The sequence below is a fragment of the Pungitius pungitius genome, chromosome 3, assembly GCF_949316345.1.
Source record: "Pungitius pungitius chromosome 3, fPunPun2.1, whole genome shotgun sequence".
Classification (NCBI taxonomy): domain Eukaryota; kingdom Metazoa; phylum Chordata; class Actinopteri; order Perciformes; family Gasterosteidae; genus Pungitius; species Pungitius pungitius.
Window position 1 is genome coordinate 5919612 of NC_084902.1, and position 24987 is coordinate 5944598.

General features: G+C 47.0%; 2 protein-coding genes across 3 annotated transcripts; both read right to left on the reverse strand.

Moving 5' to 3' along the window:
- Positions 1–8653: 8653 nt before the first annotated feature.
- Positions 8654–20624, reverse strand: baz1b (bromodomain adjacent to zinc finger domain, 1B). Its single transcript, XM_037462807.2, has 21 exons — positions 19824–20624; positions 18421–18537; positions 17561–17705; positions 17031–17223; positions 16752–16873; positions 16382–16579; positions 15949–16137; positions 14531–15833; positions 14269–14430; positions 13955–14093; positions 13701–13858; positions 13450–13564; positions 13253–13351; positions 12867–13044; positions 12567–12752; positions 12252–12399; positions 11457–11604; positions 11009–11139; positions 10247–10383; positions 10022–10128; positions 8654–9704 (listed from the first exon to the last, which is right to left on the reverse strand). The coding sequence occupies exons 1-21, from the start codon at positions 19940–19942 to the stop codon at positions 9014–9016; spliced, it is 4785 nt and encodes a 1594-aa protein (XP_037318704.2). The 5' UTR covers positions 19943–20624; the 3' UTR covers positions 8654–9013.
- A 424-nt stretch (positions 20625–21048) lies between these two features.
- Positions 21049–23285, reverse strand: bcl7bb (BAF chromatin remodeling complex subunit BCL7B b). Of its 2 annotated transcripts, none has more exons than XM_037479148.2 (6): positions 23116–23285; positions 22534–22609; positions 22333–22420; positions 22056–22214; positions 21833–21936; positions 21049–21675 (listed from the first exon to the last, which is right to left on the reverse strand). In XM_037479148.2, the coding sequence occupies exons 1-6, from the start codon at positions 23226–23228 to the stop codon at positions 21604–21606; spliced, it is 612 nt and encodes a 203-aa protein (XP_037335045.2). In that variant the 5' UTR covers positions 23229–23285; the 3' UTR covers positions 21049–21603. The 2 variants fall into 2 exon arrangements, with proteins under 2 accessions (XP_037335045.2, XP_037335054.2); XM_037479157.2 differs by lacking the exon at positions 23116–23285 and adding an exon at positions 22789–22943.
- Positions 23286–24987: the final 1702 nt, after the last annotated feature.

Genomic DNA, 24987 nt, shown 5'->3' on the forward strand with positions numbered 1-24987 from the left:
TGTGTGTGTGTTCGTGTTTGGGGGTTGTCCTCATGTTATTTCTGCTTTTGGTTTCTCCAAATGAACATGTTAATTAACTCAAATGTGTACTTTTTTTCACAGTATATGCTGAGATTGCCCAGGTTTGTTGGTATCATGTTGAAACAAAATGGGCCGAGAAAAGTCCAGAGAGACTATTTTGGGGAAGGGGGGGGGGGTTCAAACACATTTGGCCCAAAAAAATCCTATCATCAATTAAATTGTTTTTCCGGCCAAGACTGTTGACTCAGGCTGATCACTGTACATTAGCCCGTCCGGGTAGTAAAAGGAACCAGCTGGGGCCACACTCACTGCAACACTGGACCTTTTGTCAAGGTCTCAGCCCCCCAACGAGTAAAATAAATTTTTTTTTAAAAAAGCTTGTTGCATGAGAGATCCTCTTTGTGCGCAAGCAGACATTGTTCCTATTGTGGCGTGTCAAGGCTGACATGCCAGGTCCAACACAGTGCTGAATAAACTGTGGTTTGTGTACATACTGTAACTGTAGGCTGTGGAAAAGGAGCACGGCGGCGCTCTGTGATGATCTTGGCGGTGCCGGTGAGGATCTGGCGCGTAAAAAGGGCAAACGCGGCTCGGAGCAGCGGTACCACATGCGGCCTTTTTCTTTTTCACCTCAGGATAATAACGGCTTGTGGAGGGGTAGGAAACCTGCAAGGATCAGCCTTCCTGTTCGCACCCTGTCATGCGTGAGCTGGCGGGGTGCTTGTGTTGTTATGGTCGTGAGACATTTCCTGTGTGTGTCTTGGGGTTGCATCTGGGCTTGTTTACAGCCCAGCGCAGAGCCTCATTAAGTGGAACATGTTACTAGACGGATGTGGAGGGGCTCAAGTGCCTATTAGTGGGGCCCGGCCTGCAGCCCCAAAAAACCAGAACCCAACCGGGCCAGCTGCTTCATGATACAGCCTGGTTTCCTGCCCCGAGCTTACTCATGAGAAAAGGCTTCATTTACGCCAAATAACCCCCCCCCCCACCGAAACACCACATGTTTTATTATCCAGGGTGACTCAACATTGAATTCCGGGGGATTTTCTGTTTTTGTTATAATCACATCCCATGAAAATACCCAAGAAATCAACCTTCTCTCAACTTCTCCACCCCACGTTTCAATAGTTTCATTCAGAAACAATGACTCAATAATATAAGAGCAGGGCACAAATGAATATTAATATGAATTTGGTGCTTTAGTGAATGTCATGTATGTATGTGGATCCCAAATGGAGCTGTCGGTATAGCAGGACACACATAATAGTTACAAAACATTGTGAATTAGTGGTTTTAGTCTTTTGGTGATCAGATCCTTTAAGTCGAATACAACAGTTTGAGACACCACTGCGTTGCCCCCCCCCCCCCCCGGCTCATCCTCTCATTGGTTTTTTTTTGCGTGCATTCATATAACCGTGAGACTCTCACACATCTCCCCCCCCCCACCCCGTCCTCCCTTCTCAGCAGCGGCCACATGAATTCCTCCACACAGCTCCAGTGTGAAGTGTCCTGCAGAAGGAGGACAAAGCAGAGAGGGATTAGCGTCCCTCCGGCCTTTCTGCTCGCGCACAACCCCTGCGCCGCGTAACACTCCCCCAGCGTGACACACAACACAACCAAACACTCTTCTGGGGGGCTACGCTACTAAAACAAAGCCCCCCCCCCCCCCCTCCACCGAAGGAGGTTCGGTGGAGGAGCTGCTGGGCAGGCGGATGTGAGGGAGGCCAAGAGCTCGTGGTGTTTATGCTGAACAGCCAAAGAGTGGGAAAACGCAGAGGAACACGATCCCCGTGTTTTCCCTACTCGGGGGGGGGGGCTAATCTGACAAAACGACAGAGGGAGCAGATTCCCTCACGGAGAAAGCTGCCACTTAGATGTTTATCCTCGCTAAGGCAAACATCTCTTTTCGCAGGGCGATACGAGTGGGCGGGATACGCGGCCTACATTTATTTTGGGTGTGAAGTTTTAATTAAAAGTGAAAGCCGCCGCCCCCCCCCCCCCCGTAGCTTTGTCTCTCCCCTCGGGCTTCATCTGAAAGTGAAACGAAGGGAGAAAAGCAAAACTGCAGAAGACGAGACAGATGGCAGAAAATAGACAAGCAAACAAAGACATTTAGGTGGGAAGACGCAGACGAGTCATTTATCACTCAGGGAGGTGTGAAATCTCCCTTCTCTCTGTTTGTTTTCAGTGGCGGTCGGACGGAACAGCCTTGTATTACAAAGCGCCCGTCGCTCCCACACACACACACACACACACACACAGGAGGAGGAGGGCGTATTGCTTACAGAAAGAAAAAGTGCTTACTCTCCAGAGTCTGGTTTTTCCTGGAGCACCCTGGCGTGCAGGATCACCTGTGTCAACTGGACCTTCAGGGGACCCAGGAAACAGGATGAAAAACGCTGCACACGTTCCATCCATGCATTTTTGTTGTTGTTGTTGTTGTAGGTTTAATGATTTTGAGGAAATCAGGTAAACCCTGACAGCGCTCACAGCGCTTTACGAGGGGGAGACTGAGCTCACGTTGTGTTTACCAATCGCCTCCGGATGCAAACCTGCCGGGGGCCTCGTTTACGAGCTGGCACACGGGGTCCCTGGTCACTTTAAAGCTCAGTGTACGTACACATTGTTAGCAGCAGCAACACAGCGGCAGTAAAGCTTCAACATCCATCTATCAGCTTTAATTGCCTTGAGGAGGCGGAGAGTGTGTGAATGGGCTTCAGTTCTCCCACGTGATGAACGTTCCAGACTCCTTTTAATTAAAGTCAGGGCTGGTGTGGCTCGCTGAGCAGGGAACGTCTCCCGTTTGTCCAGTAAAAAAAACACCAAAATCTGATTTTAGAGATTGTGGTAATTAGTCATCACACACAAAATGTATACTAATGAAAGTATGAAGCTGGAAGCTTCAGTCCAGTGTAAAGTCAGTGTAAAAAAAAAAAAACATGAGTGCGCACAAATAAATTAAAAAAATTGGCTCTGTGTGGGAAATCATAAATACTTACTTACTAATTTACAAGTTACATGTTTGTTTCATCTGTAAAAATGTGTAAAACCGACAGGAAGCGGTTTAAAAGAGGGGTTGTGTGCTGGACGAATCCCTGCCAGGGGACGTCCTGTCGGCCCGTCCACACTGTCCCGTCTTGCACTTTGACAACACAAATTAGTTTAAGTGCCTGGAGCCTGTGAGCCTGAGAGACGGCGGCAGGCAGATTGCGTTACCCTTTGGACAGGGCCGAGCTATAGCCTTACCGCCATCCCGTCTTTGTGCTGCGCGGACCGCCGCCGTTGGCTCTCACCTTCTCGGGTGGTGTCACCGACAGCTGTCCAGCGCGTGGACAAAGTCAACGACTGTGTCCCCGCCGGTCTCCAGCTAAAGAGAGAGAGAGAGAGAGAGAGAGTTACCTGGCCTCGCTCTTGGTGTGAGAGGATGCTAATTGGCAGCGAGGCGCCAGTCTCCCCCCCCCCCTTCCCTCCTCCCCCCGCCCCTCCTCTGGCGTCGGTCACGGCCAGGGAAGGTGGCATTAAGCCTGGGCTCCGAGCGCTCCAGACTCCGTGGGTCCAAAAAAAGGGGACCGGGGGGCACGGACCCGGCGGTGTGGAGTCAAAATCCCTCAAGTACACACCTGGCCTTCATTTTGAACACTTGAAGGGAAAAGTCCGCCCCCGGGGGACCAGCACAGGGAAGTTGTTTCATTCGGAAATAAGAAGGGAGAATTATTTTCAATTTAAAAGTGGCGCAAAGTCCTTTCCAGTGTTTGGTGCAGAGTTCCCTCCTGGCTGATTGGAGTTCACCCAATATGTGTGTGTGTGTGTGTGTGTGTGTGTCCCCTGGCTCCCGTCTGCCTCCCCTGGATTGGACTCCTGTCGCCTTCCCAGGGAAGGACCGCTCGACCCGGGTGGATTTTCTTTCCCTCACATCTGCTACGTATTTAGCGGAGCCGGGGCCACTCAAAGGCTCCTTTATGGAGCCGTCAGCAGCCCTTCGACTGCTTCCTATTAGGACACACACACACACACGCGCGCACACCTAGGCACCCAGCACGCACAGGTTTGGACTCCCGCTTACCGTCCAATTGCTATATTCATCTAAGAAAGTGTTTTCTCTTCCTCTGCATGTAACCCCATGTGGTATACAGAGACGCACACCACACAAACACACACCTCCAGGGTCTTACTCAAAACTCAAATCGGCCCAAACAGCTGCGGCCTCCTCGTGTGTGTGTTTTTTTTCTTCTAAGCGAATCACCCGTGCATGGTGGAGCAGTGCAGGGGTGGTTATCGGGCCATTACACACTTTAATCTATTTATTGCTGACATCCCCCTCACCGGGGCACATGCACACTCCACAGAAACATGAGCCGTGACAGCGGCAAGGGCCATCGTGTAACTCGGGATGGATCTGATTTGGAGAGAAAGGGCAGAAAACACAGATGTAGAAACTAGAGACTGGTGTTGGGGGCTCGCCTCTGAACGTGTAACTACGAGAGCCAATTAAATGCTTTAGAAACTGGAGGGTTTCTTGTCCGTCAGTGGAAGTGAGCCTGTATTCTACTGGGGCAATCAAGAGAACGGGAGGCAGGCGGGTGGGTGAGTGAGTGAGTGGGTGAGTGGGAGGGAGGGAGGAGCCGGTTGGCTGGTGAGACCCGGCAGGAGGGAGGTGATCAGGGGGCAGCCGAACGTGACTGGGTCTAAAGTTACAACACAGTCGAGTGTCACGGAACGCCATCGGATGAATGAGTGAAACTGAACTGAATCGCAGCGCTCCGCCCCTGATGCGTGTTTCGTTCCGAGAACTCGGAAACACGTTTTTCTTTTAAAAATCAACTCAGAGCCGGCGCGTGAGCCCGTCCCGACACTTCGGGATCGCTTAGATGAAGCCTCGGCGTCCATGAAAGGCCTCGGCCTCCTCGTTGGTTGTGCTGCCTTTCATCTCCCCCCCCCCCCCCGTGGCCCTCATCCAATTGTTTTCACATCTGGATGCCCGAGTTCAAAGAAATCCCCGGGTCATTTTTTCAGATTGCCTTTAACATCCCCCCCCCTTTAGTGCATTGATTTGAATCTGGAATTATTACTGATTATAAAAAGGAGAAAGAAGTGACGCCAAGAAATCCAAAACCATCAAGGAAAGAACCGAGGACACGATGACTCTGACAACATGCAAACACGCGACACACCGGGCTTAAATACACTGGGGAGGTGCAGGTGATTGGACACAGGTGGTGACAGGACAAGGCAGGAAGTGAAGTTGACCCAGGGACACAAGAGGCATGAAAACTACAAAATAAAACAGGAAGTGAACCCAAACCGTGACACAGGAAAACTGTTGCAGAGGAGGGATCGAGGCCCTTTGGGGAGAGAGCTCGTGTGTCCCGAAGGGGGGGGGGGGGGAGCCATCCTCAGAACTCCTGCGTTTCTCCGCTCCCTCGCTTTCCTCCGCTTTTGGTTACGTGATCAAAGGGAGAGGACGTGTGGGGGGGGGGGGGGGGGTGAAGGCTCTGTTTTGTGAATAATGCATTGATGATCACTTGAGCTCGCACTTAAAAGCGAAAAGAAATTTAGGGCATGTCATCGTGTTCCTTCTCTGTCAGGGCTTTTCTGTCTCTTTAGCCCCGCCCCTTGTCCTCATTTTCTCTGTGTGTCCTCCTGGTGGAAGACTGAGTTGAGCTCATTCTGGAGTGGGCCACGATGGGACACAAATGGAATTCGGTACGACCTCCCCTCAACGCTGTTATCATAAACGTGTGTTACACTGATGAGCGCCGTCCGTCCTCCAGTGGAGTCCCCTCACAGGATGTACTTGCTGGAACGCTTGTTCGCTCCCTGCCAGGTGCCCTCTGCACCGACTTGGACCACAAGTAAATATTTGCAGGGTGGGCCGCTCAGCTCTGCTTTAATAAACACACACACACACACACACACACACTGCGTGGAGGTCCCGCTCATACGCTGCTGCTGTCAGTTTGCTCAGGGTTCAAAGGTCACTCAACGCATGGGCAGTGTTTGCTGGGTTCGGAGGGAGGCCCCTCGGGTCAGACTCTGCCGAGGGACGGCGGAGGAAACCCGAAACCCCCGATAAGTGTGTACGAAACCTCGTCAAACCGCCGGGCGCCTTGCCACGAAGGAGCCAAGCGCGGCGAGGCGAGCTGTGAACGGCGCCGACGCGTCGTCGCCTCTTCAGGTTTAACGCGCAGAGCGCTTCTTGTTCTGAGAGAGCGACGTACCAGTTGTTGTTTGCGGCCGCCTGACGGATGTAAATCCGGTCATCCATCCCACGTCTGGCTCTTCAAGTGCAAAAGGAAATCCATGGTGTTCACAGGGAGGCCTCTGTGTGTTTTCTGTTGTTTGGTGTAAAGTGAGATTTTTAGTTTCTCCCTCCGGAGCACTGAGCGCTGAGGGCGGGACGAGGAGCTGAAACGCGATGCAAAGCTTTGTGAAGCTGAGCGGAGAAGACTTTACTACGAGTGATGCTCTTCACTTTGTCACTCAAGAGTCTGTACCACAATCAGCTTCATGCGCTGTCAATAACAAGAACATACATTAAGGGAATGAACATAAAGCATTAACCTACAATACTCATGTCAAAATATTGACTGTATAGTAAATAACATGCACATGCTAATTGACCTCTGTGCACAAAACATTAACTTTAACAAAAAAAAAAAAAATCTGCTTAAATAAGGGAATGAAACAAAAGTTTTTGTCCAAAAGTAAAAGAGGGCGTGAGTGGGTACAGCAGGTTTCCTTCCAAAGGACTCTTTTAGAGTCTTTAAAGTCAACACGCAGTAGATGTTTGGTGAATAATGCACATCTCAACTGCGCTTCATTGTGTAGGGTCGAAACATTACATAAATCCACCCGACTTCTGCAAGTTAATAGATCACAGCTTTATTGTTTTATTCAGGTTAACGAGTCGTAGAGCGGTGAGGAGCCTCGAGTTCATCAGAAGTTCATTCGAGTGAATTCACGTCAAAGGTAAAGTTTGTTTTGGCTCCAGTCCCCGAAAACGTCCCGTCACGTCGATTCATTAAAACTCAGGAACAACAAAGGCTGCAGATTTCCCTCCGAGCGCCTGCGTGCACGCAGCTCACGGCGTCCTCACTCCGCCTCTCTTCTTGTGGGTGAGGAACATCTCGTTCACAAGATGTGAATTCAGCTGTGGGCGAGTTTGAAAGGCTCCTCGTGCCACCGTCTCACTGGATCAAAGTATTTGAGGTCAATAATGTTCAACCTTCAATCACCACACAGATGTTTTTTTTTTTTTATGGCACAGGGCCCCAAGAGGCTCCTCCTCCTTTCTGCATAACGGAGCGCTTCCTCTATTGAACGGTGATTCGTCTGCATTAGAGGAGATGTTCCTGAGAAAAGGATCATGGCACCATTCACACCTGACCCTTTGTCCTCCACGATCACAAGACTTTACGGGTGGAAAGAAAACACGGAGAACTTTGCTCTTTGTCCATAGACTTTATTGGAAATTCTTTACAAGTGAACCTGCCCACAAAGCCAGCTTTAGCAACTATAAATATATATATATCAAAATGTGTTAAGTGTAAAAAGAAAGCATTTACAGACCAGTCTCAACTTAAGGGCCGTGACCTTTTCTTTGCTGCTCTAAATGACAAACAATTAGAGCAAGGAATTAAACGAGTGTTTAATCGTGTCAGGAACAAACTAAAATGAAGTCACAATTATAGCCGCACTAGAAGAGGTCAAACCGCATCAGTGTGTATGAAGAAAACACACATCGACCGCACAAACTACACAAGCTGCTGCTCATCCTGAAAAGGCCGCATTGGGTTTGTGACGGCGTGGAAGGCGTTAAACACGAGGACGCCACGGAGCGCCCCCCGTCCTCCTCCGCTGACCACAGAGCCTCCATCACCGAGCCACCTGAAATCCGCTGGGACCAAAGTGTTGTGGGAGCGCCACCTGGTGACCGAAACCGGGACGAGCGATGCACTAAATCCATTCGAATAATCTCTACCGGGGCGATGGAAAAAGTAAAGACGGCGCTGATATGTTCTTCATTGACTCGGAGAGACCCGGTGAATCAAACCTTGCCATTTATTGGATGTGATTAAGAACAAGTTATCATTTACAATACCAAATAAAATGTGCAAAAAATATCAAATATTCAAAAATGCCCATTTTCATAACAAATGTCACATTTGTCGATTTAAACACTGTTTACAAATGTTTATGCACATAATTTCCACAAAGTCTGGTCCTGGAGCTGCTGGCATAGTAGGTGCACGTTACACAGGAGTGTAAAGTGACGGGTCGTTGAGGTACCGGTTCTTTTAAAGTGGCGGGGGCCACTGCAGGAGGAGGGGCCGCTCGGCCAAGAACCAGACTCGGGAGTCGAGTCCGGGTTTTAGAAAACAGCTCGGCACCGAGAGCCGAAAACAAACATGTGTTTTAGCACTAAGTCGACCACACGCGTGACCGGAACCGCCGACCAGGCAGGTCACCAAATCTGCACGTGGGCTGAAAAATAATGACCTAAAACTAGTAAAAATCCTACGGTGTTTAACTATAGACTGGCATTTGAACCTAAGGTAATCTTGGTGTCAAGATGCTTAGTAGTAAGAGCGATTTACAGGTGACAGGAGAAATATTATAGTTATCAGCGCTGTTTTTGAACAAAGACAAACCTCCAGAGGGTTTCTGGCGACGTGGACACGCTTGGTGTGGGATCAAAGAGTCTTAAGAGCTACAACAACCCGTCGTCTCATTTAAAAAATAAAAAATAAATCACTAATATTAAACATGTTACAAATATAAATTGGTTTCTTTGTTTTTCAAAATATAGACAGTAATTCAAAAAAAAAAAAAAAAAAAAAAGAAATGAAAAAGAAAAAAAAAAGGTCCATCTGAGGATTAAGTCCCGCTGACTGAAGAGGAGGAGATGGAGGGTCCTCGATCATTCTTAGAGGAGCGGAACAGACATTTTAAAGCAAAGACACGACCAACAAAAGAAAAAGCACCGTGGACTTTATGAGCGTTTCTGTCGCTTGGAATGTCGCTGCCGGCTGGACCGCAGCTCGCCGCCATCGCGCCCCCGCTGACGAGTTCTCTGCGTGTCCCGCTCGCCATCACTATCCTGCTCCCTGTAATCCTTCCTGCCTGAGGTGGTAGAGGTCCTCTTACTTCTCCTCCTGCCGCCATCATCATCATCCTCATCCTCCTGATCATCATCATCATCATCATCATCGCCTCCACTCTCACTCTCCGGTTCCCTCCGTCGTCGAACTTCTCTTGTCTTCTTCTTGCTTGATTTGCCATTCTGCATTTTCTTCTTTGGCGGCGGCTGCTCCTCCTCCTCCTCTTCTTCTTCTTCTTCTTCTTCTTCATCATCATCATCATCTTCCTCCTTCTCCTCCTCAGATGTTGCAGGCGCTTGGCTGATGCGTTTGCGTGATCTCCGGCGGAGGTACCCCAGGCCGGGCAGCTGCTTCTGCAGCAGCTCAGTGAAGGTCTGCTCCGTCTTGACCATGCAGGAGAGCACGGTGCTGCCCTGCTGGTTGTACTCCTCTGCGTTGGAGAAGACAAGCTTCAGGTCCTCCAGGAAGTCCTGGCCGTGACGATACGAGCCCTGGCGGAATTTACCCAGCATGGTCTGGAAGTCCATGGGCTGGGAGATGATGTCCAGATAGTCCTCTGCCTCCTCCGTCGACACAGGCTCCCTGTGGGAAGAGGATGAGCCGATCATTATTCATGGGGTCTGGAGTCATTCGAGCAGAACGATGAGTCTCTTGTCAACAGCAAACTCAAGAGCATAAAGCAGAGCTGCAACATCTGGAAATACCGTTTTAGACTAAATAGCAGCTACTAATTTTAATTCCATAGTAGCAAAAAAAATAAGATTTATAGACTGCATGTTTTTTAAAACAATATATTGAATGTATTTCAATAACCTTAAAGACCATGTGGGGATTCTGTGGATATTATGGTTATACTAGGACACTGTAAACACATAGTCTGTGCAGCTCATCCCGCTCACCTGAAAGGCCAGCTGTAGCGGAACTTCATCAGTTTCTTGAGGATTTCCTCGCACCTCTCCAGCTCCAGCGCCTGCCGGCGAACTCCAGTGTGGGAACTCTGTCGCACCTGCAAGGAATCGCACACAAACAACAACTTGTTTATTCTGAAAAATGGATCAACTGTGGCCTGTTTTGGCTAGAAGTCCGTTGCTTCACAACACGAGGGCGTCCTGCTGGTTTCCTACCAGCTCATCGATGTCTGCCGGGCTGCTGGGGCCGGCCCTCTGTTTGCTGCTCTGACTACTTGAAGACGGCTGCTTCTTGAGTTTACTTTTTGAAGGTTTCTGCCGAGATGAAGGTATATTTTTCTTCCTTGGTCGCACTGTAAGGAAATGACACGTGATCACGGTATAAATAAAACAATAGGATGACGTTTCACACAACCGGAAAATAGTTCTCATAAAGTATTTTTCATAATTTAAATATTGTTTTAAACATGAATTAACACTCAAGTATTTGCTTTAGTTGTAGGGAAACAATCCCAGCCTACACTACTGTGAGTGGACAAAGCCTAGAAATTAGTTTTAGGCGTGAATCGCGATCCTCAACTATTCTGCGCTGCTGCATCGTTATCCTTGAAATGACAGAGGGGATTATCCCGTCACATACTCCAAGGCAAGCCGGAGTGAGACACGGCTTCAAAGCAAAAAGGTCCAGAACTGAGCGGCGCTACATGCCAACACAGACAATAGAGACAGGACCAAAGCGCCCGGTTAGCATTCCTCTCGATGCCAACCGTCAGCACCAAGGAACCCCACTTCCCAAGGGCAACAAGTGACGCAATTTATTTGTTGCAATCTTTTTGTCAAGTGCTGTAGATTCGATACAAAACTTTATGTATTGATGATGAAAGTTCAGCTTGAAGAAGATTCAAAGAAGTCCCAAAGGGACAACATTAACTTGCTGAACCATTTCATCAAATCTGGACTTCTCTTGCTGATACTCACAGCTGTGACCCATGGCTTTGTAGTCATTCTCCTCCTCATCCTCTTCATCCTCCTCTTCCTCAGAGTCCTCCTGTTCAGACTCCTCGTCCTCTTCCTCCTCTTCCTCCTCATCCGTGTCTTGGTTGTAGTTCCTGCAATAACGAGGTCAAAAATCTCAGATTACAAAGACAGAAGTCTGTACCCGGGTTTACATTTCTCTCACAAATTCTCAAGCCACTGCGCTGCCATTTTCCTTCACTCAAATATTTAGACTGGGGCAGTACACAGTCGGAGGAGTACAAACTGGGGCTGGGCAGAATCCGGCAGAATCATACAAAATCTCAGGATATGACTTTTTGGCCATACCGTCCAGCCGCAGCACAAACTGTACCTTATTACATGCATTACAGTGACCACAGAGTAGTGCGCGGGTCACATGGAGCGACGCAGTGAGCGGCGGGCGGCTTACCTCGATCGGGAGCCGCGCCTGGCCACGGTGGGCTGGCAGGCCGGACACAGCCATTCCCCGGTGGGGATGCCGTAGAGCGCCGGTCGCAGGCAGAACAGGTGGAAGGCCTTGTTGCACTCGTCACAAAGGATGAGCTTCTCGTCATCACCTGGAAGAGAATACAATACACACATCTTAGCTTTGGGCTAAAAGGCTATTCTTTTAATTCAGTCTGCCAATATTTTTGTTACCATCTTTTCTTCCTGAAAAAGGCCAACAAGTGTGTGAAGCTGTGCAGGTAAACAAGTTGTTTTATTTCTTTATCACGGTACTGCTGCAGGTTCACCTGTTGGCCTGCGCAGCTGGCTGCTCTGCATGTAGACCTGCCTGACATATCTAGTCTGTCCTGCTCTGAGCCTGTCGCTGCTGCCCTGTCTGGATCTGGGTCTGGGTCTAGACTCCGTCAGCTTCAGCACAGACCGGCTGTGCCTGAGCACTAGATTGGGAGGAGAAGGAGTAGTGGGGCACTGCTTCGCTCACACTGCGACTCAATAACCCAGCACACCTATTAAGTAAGGACCGACTGTTTCTTTGTGAGGGAAAACAGAAGAAAGCACATTTATTAGACTCTAGGGAGCGCTGTAACTGGGGTTGACTGGTTTCTTTGAACAAGGAAAGCCGTGTTGCAACAAAATCATTTTAATTCCAATGAAGGCATAATGCTCTCATTGGCTGCAAATAACCTGTGATGCATTTTATTCACAGCGGACTCCCTCCTTTGGAGAAGAGGGGTGTGACGGCGGCAAACAGCCCTACCTTTCCTGCGACAGACTTTGCAGCGAGCATTCTCGGCGGACATGTCCCACTTAATGCAAGCGTCCAGCATCCCCAGCAGGACGTGCATGCGGGAAAAGGTCTGGGCCTCTCTGAGGGCGGTCTTCCACTTCTCTACTGCGGTCGCCACCTGAGAAGAAAAGCATTCATTTAAACTTTCCCATGAAGAAAAACCCTGACAGCGGCCGCTCTGCCTGTACAAAGAGTCTGGGCTTCACGAGCGAACCTGCGGCCCCCACGTGGCTGCAGCTCAAACAATGAAAAGCTATTATTACCGGTGCGTTGTCATGCTCTTACCCGGGCCTCTGCTGCTAGCTTCTTCTCGTCGTCCACCTCTTCGGCCTTGCTGCTCTCCACCCCGCCGTGCTTTCTCTTCTTTTTCTGCTTGGGGGCCATGAAGCCCTGCAGGAACTTCTTGATGACACAGGCCTGAATGGTGATGATGCACTCACCGAAGTCTTTCAAGTTCTCCATGTCTTTCAACTGGGAAAGGTAGATGAAAAAATATTTTTTTTTTTTTACCATCACAATATTTTGTGGACAAAATGCAAAAGTACAAGATGCCAAATATGATAAAATCAGTGAAATTTCACTCACCTCCTCTGCAATGTCTACATTGTCATCCAGGTATCCCAGGCCTCCCTTATGGAGGCGTGATGCGACCTCTATGATGTCACTACGCAGGAACTTGAGCAGCTCTGTGTAGCCATCGCAGGTCCTCAGGGACATTTTGGCCTTCCGGGTCTGATGGACAGAGTGGAGGATGTCCTGGTACCTGTAACAGGGAGGAGACAACTTCTAATATATATAGTCTCCATCAGTGCTGCTACTACTCCATCTTCTTTTTGGAGATGCTGGAATTTCTTTCATTATAACTTAAGCTTTCTGCTTCTATTAACACCAACATAACACATTTTTAAAAAGGAGTTTTTTTTTTTTAAACTACGGCTACGGAGTCATTTTTTCCGAGAGAGAGAACGCACCTGCTTTGTATCTTGGCCTTTAGTTCGCTCTCTCTAACCCCGTGAGGATGAAGACTCTCCACTAGTTCCTCCAGCTCAGCTGGGTTGTCACAAATAAACCTGTATTCAAGAGGCAGAATATTAGAATGAAAGATAAGATTCATAAGAAAAAAAAGGATGAAATTAAAGAGGAGAAAAAAACGCAACAACGCTCGAACCAGAGATTCTGTCCTTGGTTGGGAATAGTAGTTTCTTTGCAGATGTCTGCTGGCGCCCCCTGGTGGGCTTCCTCACTCATAGCACCATCAATGCTGCCATCATCCATCTCAGCTCCTACAACACGAACAGTCATTCATTACAAAATAAAACCAATGACACAAAGCAAATTATGACAAAGGGTTGGAGTGTTGACACCGATATTTGGCATTTGATCAGCCAAAGTAAAATGTTTTGCTTAAAGTGACTGTACCTTCATGGGTAGCTGTTGACTCACCATCCTCTTCCTCTTCTACATCAGGCTCGGCGGGTTTGTCCTCAGGTGGGGGGGTGAAGTTGTAGTCTATGCCTTCATGCACCCAGCCTTTCTCAATGTACAGACCAGGAACCACATCAGAGAAAAGCCAGTATCTGAACAAAGACATTCAGCAACCATGGTTACCTTCTTACGTGAATATTATACAAATCACATTCATCTGTGTATTATCGTTGGTGTTGAGCACTGACCGGTTATGATTCCTGTCAGTTCCCAGTGGGATCCGGCGCAGGACAAGTTTGGCTTTGGTTATACCTTCCTGAAAGGCCTTTTCGACAGCCACCCTCTGTTTTCGCTGTCGCTCCTCTTCAGCCTCCTTTTCCATGCGCTCTGCAGGGAAACACAAACACTAATAAGGCCGAGGTGCACGAAACCAAAGAACTACACAGAAACAAAAAGTAGGCTGTCGGCTCTAAATGGAACTCATTCACATGATCTCAGTCAGAGGTGGAAAAAAAAAATACTGAGAATCAAATTTAAACTTGTGTGTTGCCACAAAGTTCACCTTTGTTCTGTCGGTCCATCTCCTCTCTGTCCTTCTTGGCCTGCATGGACATCAGCCGCCGGCTCTTCACCGAGCTGATCATGTCCTCTGGCTCAGGTTCTGGCTCTACCTTTATTTCTTTTTTGATCTCCTTCTTGGTGGGCACCTCTTTCTTTTTATCACCTTTGAGTCCAGAATAAAAAGTAAATTAAAGATTAACATGCGCAACAATAAACAGCTTCTGATGAAGCAGAGCAAGCTCTACGGTTTACCAACTGCATACCTTTGCCCTCCTTTTGCATCTGCTTCTCGGCCCTCTTGCGGTCGTTGACCTCTTTCAGCATCGCCAGACGCTCCTTCCACACCTCGGCCGAGCGTTGCTGCATGGCGTCGACGTGGTCTTCGACCGAGTAGGTCATGAGTATGCGGTGGCACAGCGCCACCAGCAGGCTGACCTTCTCCTCGGGGCTCAGCTCAAACACCTCGATGGTCTCCAGCTTCTCCAGGAACTCGCTGGTCACCACGTCGTCGAAGCCGCCCAGAGCTCCCGACTGCACCGAGCCCTGGTTACTCTCCTCCCCGTGCGCGTCGCACGGGCGCAGGCACAACCGCGCCAGCTCCGACACCGAGTGCATGGTGAGGGGGATCTCGGAGAGGGGTATGTCCAGCTCGCTGTAGCCCTCCGCCAGCTCGTCCTGCAGCAGCGTCTGAAGCAGCACCACCAGCACGCGGTTCAGGTAGAGGAAGCCGGACCGCTCGCCCGCCAGCGCCTCCATCAGAGCCACCGCCGTGATGGGATACTGGTCCTCGGGCATCAGCAGCCCGGCGTAGCACTGAAGGAAGTCCACCACCATGGCCACGTCACCGAACAGGGTGTTGGGCAACCCCTCGGGCATGTCGACGAGCTTGAAGGCCGGCAGAGTCTTGCCCCCTTCGATCTCCTGGTCCTCGTATCTGCGCGACTGCTCGCGGCGGACCAGCATCTCCTTCTTGCGTCTCTCCTTGGCCCTTTCCCGCAGCTTCTCTCGGACTTCCTTGCGCTTCTTCTTGATCTCTTCCTGCTTTTCCTCCTCGCTCATGGCCGCCCAGCGCTTCTTATGCTCCAGCAGCTCCCAGCGCTTCTGCACCAGCTCCTTGAGCTCATCCGGCAGCCGGTCCCTCTCTTTAGGGGGCAAGGTCTTTGCCGTTTTGGAGATGAGGGCGGAAAGGGAGTTCTTTTTGTCCTCTTTGCCCTTGTGCTCCTTGTAGTAACGAAGGAGGTGGAGAGCCATGGGGTGCCGTGGCTTCCCCAGCTTAGGCGTACCCATGCCGGTACTACGGGCTCTCTTCTTAGGGCTCCCAGCGGAGGTGCTCTTGGCCAGATGCAGCAGAGTCATCTGCTTCATCTTCGGTGTCTTGGCGCCGGATTTGCCGTCCTTTTTAAAGGCCTCAAGGACATTGAGCTTCTTGTCGCTGCTCTTTCCAGTTTTCTTCCCATCTTTCTTTTCCCCAGACTTCCTGCTTGATTTTGGAGTGGAGGCAGAGGAGCCTTTGCCTTCTTTTTTTGGAGTTCCAGAGTTTATCTTAAGAGGGGACCCATTTATTTTCTGGAATACAGACAAGAGCCCATGAAGCAAAACTTTTGACTTAAAAAAAAAAAGGGGACACCCCCTTACCATAAAGTAATAACAGACACAGCAGTGTAGACAAAAGTCAGTTTACCTGCATGTGGCCCCAAATGGTTGGACTAAGGGGCATGCCTAAAGAGTCAGTCTTTCGTTTCCTTTTCTTCTCTCCTTTCTCATGTCCCGATTCCTCTCCTAGTGCGTCAGAGTTCTTGAGCCTCTTGCTAGGTTTACCATCTGGCGATGTCAAGCTCTTACGCTTGGCAGAGGGATTCTCTGCTAAAAACTTCAGAAAGAAAAGGAAAAAGTGTGAAACAAGAAAAAGCAATACCTTAGTCAATATTCTAATGTAGGAACAAAAATGACATTACATGTCATTTAGCTGACGCGTTTATCAAAAGCGACTTACAATAGGTGCATTTCAAGAAAAAGCAAATTAAGTCAAATAAGCCGTTTCACAACATGTTCTAGATATGTGGCATTAAAAGTACAATTTAAATGCTAGTTTGTTATGACCACGGGTAAATTACCTTGTGTGGATCAAGAAGAAAGTCACTGAATTTGCTGGGCAAGTTAAATTTTTTCACTAGTTCATCTTCAACCACCCAGGGAGCACTCTCGCCCATGCCCACCCTCAGAGCATAGTGCCTGATGAAGTAGCGCATGATCTCCTTGGTCGGAGGGCGCTCCGTTCGAAAAAGGCTGTCCGATGGGACGTCACTGATCACCTGTGAGACAAGTTGTTGGGGACGATTCAGCGACACCTTCTTTCAAAAATCAAAATGGTGTGGATCTCAAAATATTACAAAAACAAATATTATATACTAGCAATATAATGGTTTCAAGAAAAGACCTATTGTGACCCGGTTTAGACGGTCCCGTTGGGCACAAGACACAGACCTTGTCCTCAGTGATGAGCTTCACGTCGTACTTATGGGGAAGAAATTTGGGCATCACCCATCTCTTCTTCTCTTCCTTCATGGCAGTGGGAAGTTTCCTCGGCGAACGCCGTGATCTGTCACCTGATTGATAGACAAAACAGTATCACGTACAAGTTCAACGTTCGGAATAAGATAAACAGTTTTGCTAAAGGAACATACTGATCATAGCACATGTTATCTCATAATCATGGTGCACGACAACATCTACAGCCATCGAAAGGGTTTTCTCTGTACTCACTGAGACTCTCTCTCCTGTTCTCCTCTTCTCTGGGAGGAGGTTCTTTCCTCTGGTTCTCCTGACTTGCATTCTCCTTGTCGCTGGACGGCGAGTCACAGACACCTTCAAGCTTCTTCTCCCCCGACTCACCTTCTGGAGTTTCGAGGGGATGGATCTTCACCACCTTTACTTGCAAACTTTTGTCCTTCCCCACCTGAAGTGACAAGGCCTTGTAAGAAACTCAGAATAGACCAAGAGGGTTTTCATTTAAGCCCATGCTGGATGGATGGCTTTCTCATATGCGTCGCATTAGTGCCTGAATCATTTTTAACTGTTATATTAGATTTCATTTTAGATCATATTTTCTTAAAACTTGTTATAAGAGCCAAAGACAACTGACGAGGAAGAACATCTATGTGAACATGTCAATAACCTTCAGCAAATGTCGAGGGTCTTAATTTGCTGGTAAAAAACAACAATTACAGGAATAATTTTTAACTGAATATCTTCAGGACATTAAATTACAAAGAAATGTAACAGGTCAAACTGACCAGGAAGTCACACTCTTCATCCACAGCATACTTGGTGAGGATTTCCAGCCAGGCCATTTCAACCAGTTTGTCTAAAGACACTGTGTTGTGGTGGACCATCTCCAGGACTGGTTTCTCGAACCACTGCGGATACTCCTCCTGAAGTCTGCACACAGGAAATAGTCAGCATTAAGGGGAGTACTAAGTTTGAATACATGATAAAATAGTTTTGTAGGGTGTGAGACGCGCTATTTCTGACTAGATTTATTTCCCTTTCACTTATTTGTTTTTGGTTTCTGCAATAGATTCCGCACTGGGATGAGAGCATTACATAATCGAGCTACAAAGGGCTGAGAGTGACCAGCAGGGGGAGTCATATGTCCTGGCTGATATAATTAGAGCTTAAATACAGCCGATCTGCAGGGACTTGAGCTTTGGGCAACAGAAGGCTTCACTGTGAGGTATCTATGGCAACAGACACATGGTTTAGTTGACAGCACATACCTCACCTGGTTTGTGATAAATGGACTGAAAGACCAGGTGGACTATTTTACTTTGCTATGGCGAGTTCTTGCCTTTTACAGAAGAAGATAAGGAAACTATCACTAGGCCGTTTCAGATTCAAAGATGACTCCATCACAACTTCCACATAGAAAGAGGAGGAGCACCGGCTTTATCCAATCATAGCAAGGAGCAAACCAGGGACCTTCACTGGGAGATAACGACTTTCGTGCTACTACCGAGCTGCTGTCATGCACGCAATTAGGCTTTGCGGGCGTCAAAACAACTAGCAGTGGAATAGCCACTTAGAAAAGAACCACAGGATTACTGGACAATTGAGTGCATAACACACAAACACACAATGTTGACGTGATACTAACAGTTCGGTGACTTCTTGTTCCTCCTCCCATGCTTCTTTGTGCGTCAGTTGACCGCTTCCAGTGCTCTTGCATGTCCAGATGTGCTCACTATATCTCAACAAGCGTGCCTCATACTCTCTGTAGGCATTTAGTTAAAGAAAACACAATAGTAATATGAAAACAGTTACTCATTATTTAACCATTTAGGAAGCAATTACAAACAAGACAAAAATAACCTCCGAAATATAAAAAGAGATCGAGGTTGGGGAACAAAAATGAGTTTTACTCAGATCTAAAAAGTGTACAAAGGTTTTAATTTAAGAATATAAAACCGTAAATGGTGCTTTGAACGAATACTGATAGTAGAGAAAGACTGGAAATGAGTCCAAGCTACCTCGTTATAAACATGGTGGTCTGTGGAAATATTGAGTACATTTCTATGGTTGGTCAATGGGAGTAGAAAGTTAGACTGTAGACGGGATAGCATGGAGAGGTTCAAGTGAGGCCTGTACTTTACATCGCTGTTTTTTTTGTCAGTGATGACAAATGCCGATGTTAAATTTGTAAATGAAAAACAGCAGAGTGAAGAAATGTCATATTCCTCGGTGGTATTCCAAATCTACTCCAAGTTATGGGAACTTTGGCCACCATTTAAAAAAAGCGTCAAAGTTCATTTTCGCACTGCGTGCGTCACATCGGGGTTCCATGAACGGTTACACGAGCTTGCTGACAGTTTAGGTTTAGGAAAGTTTTAACAAATTTAAGTTTGCAGCATTTCCAAGGTACCCGATCAACTAAATAAACCAATTCTAATAGACTAGTGTCCTCTATTGTCAAACTACAAACAACCCGCACCGGTAGCTAAAGGCTAGCCCCCTTACAGAGGCTAACGTTAAGAGCTAACTGTGCCGAGCAACATCCTCAGCCTGTTAGGGAGGACGACGGGTTATTGTGACATAATGGGATACCTAACGTTAGCAGTGTGCTAGCTAACCGTGCTAGCATTGGTAGCTGACAGCGGGGCTGTGGGAGCCGAAAGTGAAAGAACGTCCATATCAGTATTCTACATTTAACTGAATGTGTATATTTGTCGAATGTGCCACACACACTACAATTGTTTCGCTAGCTTTGCGAACTAGCCAGCTAACGTAACGTAGCCGCCGGGACTGATTAGCAGAGCAGTGTGAATGTTAGCTCGCTAGCTAGCCTGTCATCAGTGCAACGCTACACCCGTGCAACATACATGCGGGTAAACATTACGTGGGGAAAACGCCAGGTAACATTAAATAAGTCATAATAGCCAGCTCTCTGGTCGTTCGCGTGGGGCTTTATGGGCATCGATTTAACAATGTAGACAAAGTCACTTATTTAGCCGACCGGTGTCTCGATAAGTCGAGCCCGAGCATCATGATGTTAAAGGATACTCTTTGTTCCTGAAGGCCTCCTTGGTGTGCTCGATGATGTAGACCTCCTCTCCCGGGCCTGGTGGCTCGGCTAGCGGCTTAGCCAGTGGATACGGTTTCCGGCCTAAAAGCGGTGCCATTTCAAAATCCACAGATGGCACGGGCGCCGATGGTAGAATTAAATCTTCAAGCAACAAACTAGCACAGAGGTATGCGACGATATGTCCTTGGCATGTATGCAGGTGTCCCGAAATGTCTTCGCTCGTGTGACGTTACCGCCGGCAGGCCCGGCTCCAACGTGTAGCAGCTAGCTAGCTGACTAGCTAACGTAAACGGGCTGAAATGCTATATTGTTGCAAAACAATAACAGTGCGCCTCTTGCCGCCCGCCTCATCGCATCCTTCTCTCCTAAAGTAGCGGTCCCATGCTGGTTTCACGCAGTGTCTTAGGTGTAAACGAGGTTACCGGAGTTGTCTCTCTGTTTCTTAGTTAACTTTTAGCTCCTCCGAATGACCACGTAAGTACGACCCACACCGAAATCAAACTCGCGGCGAACCGCCAAAGCTCCGTTCAGAAGGGAGGTATGGCGCGTGGAGGATCCAAAGTCTTTTCAAACTAGGCCTGTTCTCGTTTGAACAATTGTATTGTCAGCATCGCTGTACTGCCGGGTCTTCTTGTTATCCGTTAAGATAATTAGAAAGTGTTACAAAAAAGTAACCTGGATCAATCAAGAGGTTAATTCCTTGTCGAAATGGCGGGAGTTTCTAGTCCACCGGTACGATTGCGTCCGCAGTCGGAACTCCGTTTCCCCGGCAGCAAGCAGCGTGACGAGGACGTCCCGCCCTCTCTCGGCGTTCATTGGCTCCTTTGGTAAAGCGCCTTCACCGAGTCGCTCTGTAACCCTCTCTCATTCGCTGACATGGCCTGTCTTTTGTCACGCTAGAATATCCCCTTCAAATAAACCACGCCCGCATCGAATATAGATGAGAAGCTCGAGGTCAGCTGATGACAATATAGATTATATGATCTATTTTACTCATAATGCTAAGATACATTTCAACGTTATGATTATGTATGTTATTGTAGTTAACTGTGAATTAATTCCCTCTTTAATTATTGATTTCATTTCTGAATCCATTGTCTGGTCTCCATTTTGAACAGGTCTGATTAAACAATAGGCCCTGCCTTTTTAATGTAGTAGATATGCGTGCATATCGATCAAACCATTGACTGCAGCATCAATTAATTGCAATGGAATTAAAAAGTAGCATTTATTATGGTTTACAATGTCAGCAGTTACATTCATGGGCAAATTATGTTTTAAATATTAAAAAAAGATTCCTTGCATATGACAAGCCAAAAGAAAATTGGTTCCAGAAAGTGTCTGGTATCTAATAGAAAATGGCACATCTAAACATCAATCTGCATAAAGCTACATAATTAAAACCGTTTTTCAAATGGCCTGTAAACCTCAAAAGTAGGATACATGCAAATGTAAAGCTCAACTCCCATTACGAGTAAATTATTAAAGGTAGCCCAAAAACATGTACAGCATGTAAGTTGAAATACACTGCCTGCAGCAGTAGTGACTCGCCACAAAAAGTATTGAAAATTCCCCGACATTCATTTGAAAAAACACTTTTAACTGAATACTTTAAAGACCTGTAAAATTGAACAAAGATTGAGCTGTAAATCTTTTTTCCCCTTTTGCTGAAATGTAACATTTGCGTACATATGTAAAAAAAGAAATCTGACTGAGGACAGGGATTTTATGCATTTTGACAAAATTATTATGAATCGGCTATCTCATAACAGCATTTTCTCCTGAGCAAATCTTCTTTAAAGGGGGTGCTCCTGATTCCTCCAATTCCTCCTGTTGAATAAAAAGGGGCGGGATGTTACTTAAATGTTCACATACATTTTATAACCGGCTACGGACCCCAAAAATTTGGAATTTAATGTGCATTTCATGCATGTTCCATCAGAGAAAATGGTTCGGTTATCCTTGAACCCGATTTCAGAAAGTCAACCTGTGTGTCGGGGGTGCTCCGTCGAACAGCTCCTGATGAAAGCAGATCCTCTTTGATGAGGGTGGGAGGCTCATCAGCCCCCTCCTGGCCTAAATGAACTGGCTCTGCATTCACAAGAAAAGGTGGACACATGTCCTCATTAATTCAGCACTCAGCTCCAGTGTTATACTCAAATACTGTGTCTGGTTGGAACCTTTCTAGATCAAATTGAGTATAAGTATACCATCCACACTCTCATGGCCCAGCATTGGGGGCTGAGAGTCCTCGGTCCGGAGGCTGGAGGTGTGAGGAGGGCTGACCTGCTGCGAGCTGGAGGTGCTGCTGCTGTTATCCATTTTGGGCTGGTAAACATCCGACAGATAGCTCTGGTTGCTGTTTTCATCTGTGGAATGCATCAATTTCTTTTCATGTTTTGTCATGTGATATTTTTGCTTTTTTCAATACACGTGCAGTCACTACACACAGGACGGCTCCATGATTCTATTAAATACAGAACTCACCAGTGAAATCCAGTAAAGAGTTAGCATTTTCCAGCATCACATCTTTCATTCCTCTAACGTCTCCACCTGTGGATTTGGTGCGATATATCTGATGTAAAAGAGAAAGAGGGGATGTAAAATCAGGCTACTGGCGCACCCACACTCTTTAAAGAAAAAAAACCCATAAACGCGATCGTGTTTTTACGTGGCACAGGCCCCCACCTGCTTGGTTTCTGTTACTGGCACCCACTTGAATATGCGTAAGGATGTGTCTCCAACTGTCACCCATTTCTTCTCCCTGTTAATGAAACGAGTTGGATGTATTAGTATTTCTCGCAATGAGCTTAACGCAGGTCCAATAGCGCACCATCTGCTTCAGTAGCATCAATCTGTAACACGGGGCTACATGCTCGTGCGCTTTCTCTGCCCACAGCAGACAATGACAGCGAATTTAAACATCCCGTCACGCTCACTTACATCCGTCGTTTGCTCTACACGGGCGTGTAAACCCCGAGAGGACAGATGTCCGACGGTGTTCATCGATGTTGCTGTTATGTGACTACAGGACGGCCGTTACATTACGGCGGCATGTGAGGCTGTGGCCATATTGACAGCTCTCGGCGGAAAAAAAAAAAAAAACGCACGTTAGCCCCGCCTCCCCTGTCAAGCTGGGGCATTGATTGGTCAAAAGCCCCGTCAATCATCTAACTTTTCCGACTGAAGTTTGTTGAGCGTCGCAGCAGATATCGGGCTACAGTCACTAATACATTTCCCTCCATATTGTCTCCCGGACACCTTACGTACCATTTGCGCACCTTCTCGATGGCAGCCAGGACCTTTTTAATGTCATCTTTAGCCCGACTTCGGGTCTCAGCGCGGCCTGTTCGTCCCGACATCTTGATGCTGTTATGATTCATCTACAGATGCATCTGAAAACTTCCAGACCAAGCCCCAGTCCTCCGTTACAGTGGTAATCTCGCGAGATTTCATCGTCTCATTTTCCTTGGTTGCTTTTTTTTGGTTGCTTTATTTTCCCTAGTATCCTGCTGATAATGTAATTACTATAATGATAGGGTTTGCACATTTAGTGTTATTTTTTATTCATATGGGTTGGAAGTTCCTATTCACAGTGCATAATTTCATATACTTAGGTGCACTATTGAAGTATGTTTACTTTCCTTGATTATTTTCATTATATGCAACTGTGTACCAAGATGTCAATACAATTCAGCAATATTTTCCCAGAACTGAGCCCTTTTATTTAATGCACTTTACATTTCTTAAGCCTATTATCCTGGGTTTGTTCTTTTTGTTCTACATTGGGTACCAGGGAAACAAAATATCCGTTGTTTGTGTACTATACTGCACTACACAGTATAAAGATAGATAACAAAAAGTTCCATAATGTGTCTCCTAAACTAAATTGTATTTTTAGTCCAAAAGAATTATGTAACAGGTATAGTTCACTATCCAGATCTATGAAAGCTTAGTTAAAGATAAAATAACCTTTTTTTCTCGTGGCCATCAACAAACCAAACAATCCCGTTGTCCTGTATTAGATGTTCATTGCTTGCAAAGATTGGTAGAGAAGAATGATTTCTCTTCTGGACTTTCAGATGGCTTTATTAAGATAATTGTTTGAGGCCCAAAAAGCAACAAAACAATTTCACAGAAAGCAAAGATTGAGAATATTCCCCAATTCGACTACTTTTGAGTTGCAGAACTAAAAAATGTACTACTCCGATGATCATCGGCCACTCAGATTTATCTTGTGACTCTGAGGGGGCCTGATCCCCAGGTTGGTATTGAGTAGCCTAAAGTACTCATTTTAAAAACCGCTCCATCTCAGCTTCAGCTGTTTAACTCGTCAAATGCGTTAATGCAAATCTAATGTGATTATGAGTAGGCCCTACTTTTTATACCTTGAGTAAGCCTACATTAAGCTCTGTGAAATGTGAACTATCGTTTTGACTTCTAGTTCCCATCAGTGACCAGCAGAGGCTAGCCTTGAGTTGTGCAGAGCAAACATTCCTCCACGCCTGAGAGCAAAGGTTGAGCCTGTTGCATTCATAATTCTTGGGATGATCACTGACAGGAAATCATGCACTGCTTGTCTATATCTTCCAGAGAAGGGTCATTTCTTTTTAACCAGCTAGCTTACTACAAAACTGATCCCAGAGCATCATGTGGTCTACAGTGGAAGAACTGCAGGCCTTTGTAAAAAATATTACTTTCATATAGCAATCAATACTTGATAAGCTACTATCACTGCTCACCCAATGCTGATTGTTGCAGGTTTTTCCAGCAATTTTCACAGCCAATTTGTTGTTTCTGGGGCAATTCATTATTGATGGAGTGGGCGGACAACATTGGGAGGAGTCAGTGGCAGTTTGCAGAGAAAATATCCCAAAACCAGTAACGATCATCAGCATGCATCTGAACACTCATACCTTTCAGCTGAAGCTTGTACGTTTTTTTTGTTGGTCAGAACTTTCCACGGGCGTCGTGTTTGTTGTGCAGGTTCCTGAAAAACCGAGTGTTAGAAAGACACGTTTTCACGTTCTCTAAAGATAATTATTTCAACAAGGCATTTTTTCCCACGTTTATAGACAAACAATGAATAGTTGCAGACCGTTAACCGTCAGGGAGCTTTATTTTGAAAAGCGGAAGTGCCGT

Bases quoted from the DNA above. Each gene is read 5' to 3' on its own strand.
- baz1b (XM_037462807.2), bottom strand. From the start codon at position 19,942: ATGGCACCGCTTTTAGGCCGGAAACCGTATCCACTGGCTAAGCCGCTA. The intron at 17,706-18,420 runs GTTAGTATCACG...TCCTGTGTGCAG, and splicing joins GAACAAGAAGTCACCGAACT to ACTTCAGGAGGAGTATCCGC. The intron at 11,605-12,251 runs GTAGGGCTGTTT...ATTCTCTTCCAG, and splicing joins CAAAGTCTGTCGCAGGAAAG to GTGATGACGAGAAGCTCATC.
- bcl7bb (XM_037479148.2), bottom strand. From the start codon at position 23,228: ATGAATCATAACAGCATCAAGATGTCGGGACGAACAGGCCGCGCTGAG. The intron at 21,937-22,055 runs GTATACTTATAC...TTGTGAATGCAG, and splicing joins GGGCCATGAGAGTGTGGATG to AGCCAGTTCATTTAGGCCAG. The intron at 21,676-21,832 runs GTTGACTTTCTG...TTTATTCAACAG, and splicing joins GGAGCACCCCCGACACACAG to GAGGAATTGGAGGAATCAGG.